General features: G+C 43.4%; 1 protein-coding gene across 1 annotated transcript; it reads left to right on the top strand.

Annotated features, from left to right (window-relative positions):
• Positions 1 to 880: 880 nt before the first annotated feature.
• LOC104470999 (b(0,+)-type amino acid transporter 1-like) lies at positions 881 to 6,740 on the top strand (the record flags this gene model as incomplete). Its single annotated transcript, XM_010086156.1, has 4 exons — positions 881 to 1,624; positions 3,301 to 3,434; positions 5,956 to 6,085; positions 6,704 to 6,740. Coding segments are annotated over exons 1-4 (1,045 nt in total), but the record flags the coding sequence as incomplete, so codon positions are not given.
• Positions 6,741 to 6,953: the final 213 nt, after the last annotated feature.

Raw genomic sequence — 6,953 nt, 5'->3', positions numbered from 1 at the left:
ATTTTTATCAGAACCCTCTCAAAAGTCTGAAATTTTATGTGTTAGATGTCTAAGTAGGGGTTAGTGGCATTTCCAATAGCTTGTACCTCTACATTTATCTTGGTTGTGCACTGAAATGTGTATTTGATGAGCAGTGACAAAGTCCTCTGAAGATCATGGTCTGGTAAGAATGCGCATACCTCGTGCGTTGGCAAAAAGGACCCATAAAAAATGTAATTAGAGCCTTCTCACTCTTCTGCTCCTGCACTTTCTGAAAAAACAAAACAAAACAAAACAAAACAAAACACCAGAATTGCCCCCAACTGTTGTGGAGAAAAACAGTCCCTGGACTTTGATTAAGACACTGGAAATGTTCCTTTTTGAGCAAAGCCATAGCATGTTGGGTGGCAAGCTTATTTGTTTGATCACTTTACAGTAGGGAATGAAAATACAACAGAGCACTAAAGCAGGTGCTTGAGCACTGACTTTTAATCAAAGAATAAAGTACAGATTTGCTTGGGGATTTTGCTTACCTGATCCTTATTTCAGATGCCATTTGGAGCATAATTTAAAGGAGAGGTCATCAGGGACACAGTCCAGTAAGGTGCTGAGTGATTCTGAGGTGGTGCTGACTGCTCTCCATTACGATTGCTTGCAATGAGATTCAGAGATAATCAATCTTGGCAGGATCTGAACCATCATATTGTCAAGATAATATGGGTAGATAAGATGGGTAATGAAAAATGCAAAACGTGGAAGGTAAGCTTGTATTTCTTGACAGTGTTCAGCGTGACTTTTGTAATTATTAACTTAACCCTAAAACCTGAGGTAATCCTTATTCAAATGCCTCAGTCTTATTCCATATTGTCTCCTAACAACAACATCTCCTAACGTTTCCATAATGAGGAAACGGAAGACAGCAGATTCACCTCACACATCCACAGATCTGAGTGAAGAGAAGGAGAAACTGAGACTGAAGAAAGAGGTCGGCCTGATTAGTGGAGTGTCATTTATTGCAGGCACTATGATAGGCTCGGGGATCTTTATGTCCCCTGAGTGGGTGCTACATCAGATGGGGAGCCCTGCCAGCAGCCTGCTGATCTGGGCAGCGTGCGGCCTCCTGGCCACGTTTGGAGCCTTGTCATACGCTGAGATTGGAACCATCATTAAAGAGTCTGGAGGAGACTATATTTACATCTTGAGGATTTTTGGTCCTTTTCCTGCTTTCCTTTTCGCCTACACTTCTGTTATCCTGGTGAGACCAGCTAGTTTGGCGGCTATCTGTCTGAGCTTTGCTGAATACGCCGTTGCACCGTTCTACCCAGGATGCTCATCTCCACAGGTTGTCATCAAATGTGCAGCTGCTGCCTGCATCCTGCTTTTAACCATCATCAACTGTCTCAACGTGAGGCTGGCGACGTCTATTATGAACATTTTTACAGCTGCCAAACTCCTGGCTTTGTTGGTGATTGTGGTGGGAGGATTGGTGCTGCTTGCCAAGGGACAAACTCAGAGTTTCCAAAATGCTTTTCAGAACACAACTGCAGGTATCGGGGTGGTTGGAGCAGCATTTTACCAGGGGCTCTGGTCCTACGATGGGTGGAACAACCTGAACTACGTAACTGAGGAACTGAAGAAGCCTGAGGTGAGTGAGCAAGCTGAGTTTTACTTACTTAATGCTGCTGCTAATATGTGTGTTTCTGTCTATGATTGTGTTAAGAGGGGTAATCAAGGGATTAGAGCATTGGGGAAGGACTACTGAGCTTTCCTCCTGGTGTGTTCTGTTTTCTGGGATACTCACTCTCACTTCACCTATAAATGTATCCATAAAGGATAAAAATGAGTCTCTAAGCTAAATAACAGCCTACCTGCAAGAAAGCACTAAAATACCCCATTGACTGTGGGAAAAAAAAAGCTATTAGGCAGCATTTGGATGCTTTGGGGATGAAGTTTTGTCTTATCGTTCAGAGGATGTCACACTAGACGCCTAGATTTATGTAGAATAGCACTCACTTTGCTATAATCCATAAAGAGTTCTTAACACCACGTATTACCTAAAAGACTTGATCCATAATGCATGTTTCATAAAACCACTTATCTCTCCTCATTGCATGGAGGGGGAACTTCAGAGCAAGCCAAGCCTCACTGGAGAGGGAATCTAACTCTCTGAATGACCCTTGTCTTTAAATGTCTACTTTTTAGGCATTGTTCTGCCCATGCTGTAGGCACTGAAGTAGCTCACTCGCATCTCGCATCAGCCCTCTCTGTGCTACATTGCCTCTTTTCATAGATCAGACACTGCAGCAGCAAACAACCCTATTTTAGAAAGAACTGTGTGAGTTCAGAGAGCATAGAGTGTGCTTTCTACCAGTGCAGCACACAAGATTGTGCAGATTACATGAAAATACACAGTTAAATATTAATCTAAATGGAAACAAAGGTCCCAGGGTCATGTGGGACTCTATCCCATGGAACCATGAGCAACGATATTCAGACCCTTGTGGGGTGGAGGCAACAACATAAGGAATTGCTGTATCTTGTCCTGTGTCAGGAATGGTGAATGCAAAAATTAATATTTCAGGTTTTTAGATGTATACAGTTGTTCTATGATCACCCCACTATTTGTTTTTTTTCCAGTGCTTTCAGCTGCATAAGGTAGTGTTTGCTGATTTTATTGAGCCTTGAAATGGTCCATGAAGTTCCAAGATAGTATCCTGTCGCTAGGAAGAAAAAATGATACCTTCCTAGAGCAAATTTCCTTTGTGCTGCCCAGCTTTGATTTAGCCCTGAGAGCAGTCAAATGGGATGCAGCACACACTCGTACTTCATCCGTGTCAGTGGGCTGTTCACGGGAAGATGCAGCACACCAGGAGACATAACACTAGTAACAAATACCTCAATATTAAATAATCAAGAAGTATGCAACAGACATCTTGGGCAGCTATGAACCAAGGTCTTTTTCAAATAAGATTTGGAATTTGGGGGATTTTTGTTGTTGTTGTTGTTGGTTGGTTTTTGGTTTTTTTGTTTGTTTGTTTAGGGGGTCTTTTTGGGTTGTGGTTTTTTGGTTTTGGTTGTGGTTTTGTTCTTTAAGGGTTAGCTTTTGAAATGTGTACCCCTACTGTTTGCCTGACATCTTTGGGAGAGTGGTGTAAGAACTGCCGTGTGAATCTGGATCTAGGTCTTACCCTGTGGAAAAGCTTAGTGAGTGAAGGGGTTTGAATGAGAGACGTGGGTAGTGGTAAAGACAAAACAAACAAAAAAAAGCCCAGTGCAGGCATAAATGTGCTGCACCTAACACTCTTGTCATCCTTTTTCCAGGTGACCCTTCCCAGGGCTGTGATGATTGCCATTCCTTTGGTTACAGGCCTGTATTTGCTGGTGAACGTGAGCTACTTGGCCGCCATGACTCCATCTGAGCTGCTGTCCTCAGGAGCTGTGGCTGTCACTTGGGGGTGAGCTCTGCTTGTGGCAGCACAGCAATGCAGTCCAATAAAGCACGGGTTGTCCTCCGAGTTTTGGGAGGTTTAGGTGCTGTTCCCAGTGGGAATGACAGCACTGCATTGGTCAGGCCAGGGAGACCTGTCAGGCCATGTCAGAAGCATGCTGCCAGTCCCCGCTCTGTCACCTTCAGGACAGTGTCTAGCCTTCCTCCACCAAAGGCCGAGGCTGACCAGCTCCATCTGGTCCAGACGGTCCAATTAGACCAGACCAGAATCTTTTGGTTCAGTTTCTCCCTCTGTGGGGAAATGGAGAATGACACCGATCTCTACAACACCTTTAAGAAGGAGAAGTGTTACACATGGCTTGGGTAGCCTTTGGTAATTGTGTCTTTAAGTCAGCCTGCGTTTTTCCTGAGTTGCACAGAAGCTATTTGTACCTTCCATCAACCTGAAGTGTTTGGTGACATTAAACAGGCTCTGTGCAAGACAAGGATTTTAGGAAGAGAAGGAAGGGACCATCATGAGAGATGTAGGTACTATCGACTTCTAACCAGATGATTTCCACCAGAACATCCAGACTTAGTCTAAACATTCCTGAAGACACAGAATCCACGAAAGCCCTGTATGAGTCACCTGGCAGAAACAATGACACGGAATATCCAGTGATTATGTTGCTGCTCATCCTCTTCCTAAAAAGTCAGCAGTGGCTTTGCTTGTGTGCGCATTTCACAAGATCTCCAGTTTGAAGGTGACTGAGCTCTTGCTAGATGTGTTCTCTAATAGCCTTTCATGTCTTTGTAAGCAGGAGCTTTAAAGTTCTAGTGCTTTGTCTGAACAGGTTACAAAGCCTCCCTAAGCTGCAGTGTCATGAACTTTCTCTGCACTTCCTTTCCCATAGTCCCTGATTAACAAGTTATTTATAAGCTTCCTCCTTTTTAACACGGCTCCTTTTCCTGCCTGATTAACCGTTTCACCCCAGGAGTGCAATTCAGGGAGAAACATTGAACTAGGAACCAGAAAGCTGGGCACTGAAAAGCCTGGAGCACAGGTAGATAGCCACAGGCTGGGGAGGGTGTAATGGCTGTGGCTCCTGAGCAGGAGATGCAGATATTCAGGCCGTTAAAGAAGGACAGGAGTATAAAGAAGCCAGAGCAAGAGGCATCACTTTTAAATGCACTTTTTCCCCATAGAAGAAAACTGCCAGGGAAACATTGCTCAGTGGTGAGAGGTGCAGCCACAAAAGGAGATCATGAAACTCTCCCCAGTGCTTCTCTGATGCCAGTGATTTAATAGCAACTGCAAATCTCAGTTTGCTTGTAAGAAATTACTCGCTGTAGCCCCTGTAGTTCATTTTCAGGGTCCAAACAGCAAAGCACCAATCTCATAAATGCAAAATACATCATTGATAAAGATTTTATTCTTACTTTTGCGATATATGTTGTTTTCCCTTGAGTTCGTGTGGTTATGGAGTTGCATGATCATCGGAGACGCTTGAATTCCATTACTTTGAAAAAAGGAAAAATTTTAGTTCTGATTATTGCAAGTACCTTAGTAGCTCAAAGCCTGAAGGACCATAACTCACATATTAAGCTTTGAAACTGCATTTTTGAAATTATTGTGGTAGATAAGCTCCTGCCATGATTTTAGAAAGCCCAACTCTTGATTTTTGAATTTTTGGGATAGGTGATACCAAAACAAAAGACTACATATGGCTTAAAGCCATACAATTCAGATGGAAATATAAAGTGTTCTAAAAAACTTCGGAATTTTGGATTTTTGCCAGTTAGATGAACTGTGTGTTTGGTTGTGTATGTGTGTGTACATGTATGTGATAATTACCCCAAACACCAGCACTTATTACTCAATATTTTTCATGCTGCTTCGTTCTAGAAGACAAGCTTCACTTTCAGCTAAGATTATAATATCTTCCAAATATTTACCTCAAACTCTATTTGTAACCCTGCTACTTCTTCTGTTATGGAGAAAGCAAACCATAAATGTCTGAACATGTTGTAGAAACAAACTTCTGGAATTCAAACAATTGCTTTGGCTTAAGCCTGATTCACAAGACTAGCAGAAATGCGTGCATATAGGATTAAAGGGTTAAATCCTTATGCATAATGGGGAAGAGGTTATAATGCAGGATATTTCTTCATGTCTCGTGGGAACATTTTTTCTGTGATTTCCAAGCTAATATTCGTGGCTGCAATAGCAATATGTCCAGGATTCGTGCCACAGCATCTGTACACCAAAAGGGGTTTTTGCCTGTTGTGACAGCTTTGTACACCATCGCAATGTAGACTGATGTGGATATATAAACACCAGGCAGGAAGAAATGCTGCCTTTTCTGGATGAGACAAAGTTACTAGCAACTAAATATTATGGGAACTTTGAAGAAGGCTTTAAATCAGTAGAAAGGCTTTGGAAAAAAAAATCAGTGAGAATAATAGAGGGAAGAAACCTGTGGTTTTACGATGAGTATTTGGTACATCTACAAGCTGGATGTTATGCTGTGAACTCTTTCTCACCTCAGGGACAAAGTCCTGGGCAGTTGGGCATGGCTCATCTCCCTCTCAGTGGCACTGTCTACGTTTGGTTCAGCGAATGGCACGTTCTTCAGCGGAGGCCGCGTGTGCTATGTTGCTGCAAGGGAAGGCCATATGGTAAGGACTAAGAAAAAAGGGGCCTGGCTTGCTCTGAGCAGCTTTACCTTCTTGTGACACTAAAGCAGAGAGGAAAACACTGTCTATGTTCAACTGGTAGAGTGATAGCTCTTCAGTGGTTTGTTTCTTGCTCAAAGACTCTTCCCCATCTTTTTCAAGTGTAATATATATGTTGTCTCCCAACTTTCTTCTTCAGCCACATAGTTTCAGAAAGTTACATAATTTAATCTAGCCTGAATTTTAAGAACAGCTTTGAAATGAATGACTGAAATACTGCTGTAATGGAGCACCTGGCTCAGGCTCTGGGGTGACCCAGCCAATATACCTGCCAGGGAGGGCAAACCTGTCTGTGCTTGCATGCTGTAAGGCACCCTTGCTTTCACTGGGGAGGCAGCCCAGCACTGGTGAGCTGCCTTCGCATGCCATACTGACTACACAAGCTGGTCTCAGGGGCGTTCCAGCCTTCCCATGGGGTAGTCCAGTTCAGATACAGCATAGGATATCTCTGCTTTTCAAGCTTCATGGCAATTACAAGGTGACACGGAGCCTTACCTCTCCCCTAGCTGGGGTTTTTAATTGTATGTGTTGGGTGGGGCCCAATCTGGTAGCCCAGCAGAGGTCAGGCTGCTGAGCTCCCCACTCCCTGGTCCAACCAGTAAATTCAGTGTGCATTCCCTATAGGCACACACACACACAAACAAATGTACAACATATATATATATATGTGTATATTTATATATACAGGCAGCGGGTCACAGAGATCAACACATACAGACGCACTTGGCACTCATACAAACACTGGCACAAACGGCACCAAGGGCCTCCTCTTGTTCCACTCCCTGGCTGATGAGGGGTCTGTTAGCCACAA

This window comes from Pterocles gutturalis, unplaced genomic scaffold (assembly GCF_000699245.1).
Source record: "Pterocles gutturalis isolate BGI_N339 unplaced genomic scaffold, ASM69924v1 scaffold51440, whole genome shotgun sequence".
Taxonomy (NCBI): domain Eukaryota; kingdom Metazoa; phylum Chordata; class Aves; order Pterocliformes; family Pteroclidae; genus Pterocles; species Pterocles gutturalis.
This window is presented reverse-complemented; position numbering and strand designations above follow the sequence as displayed.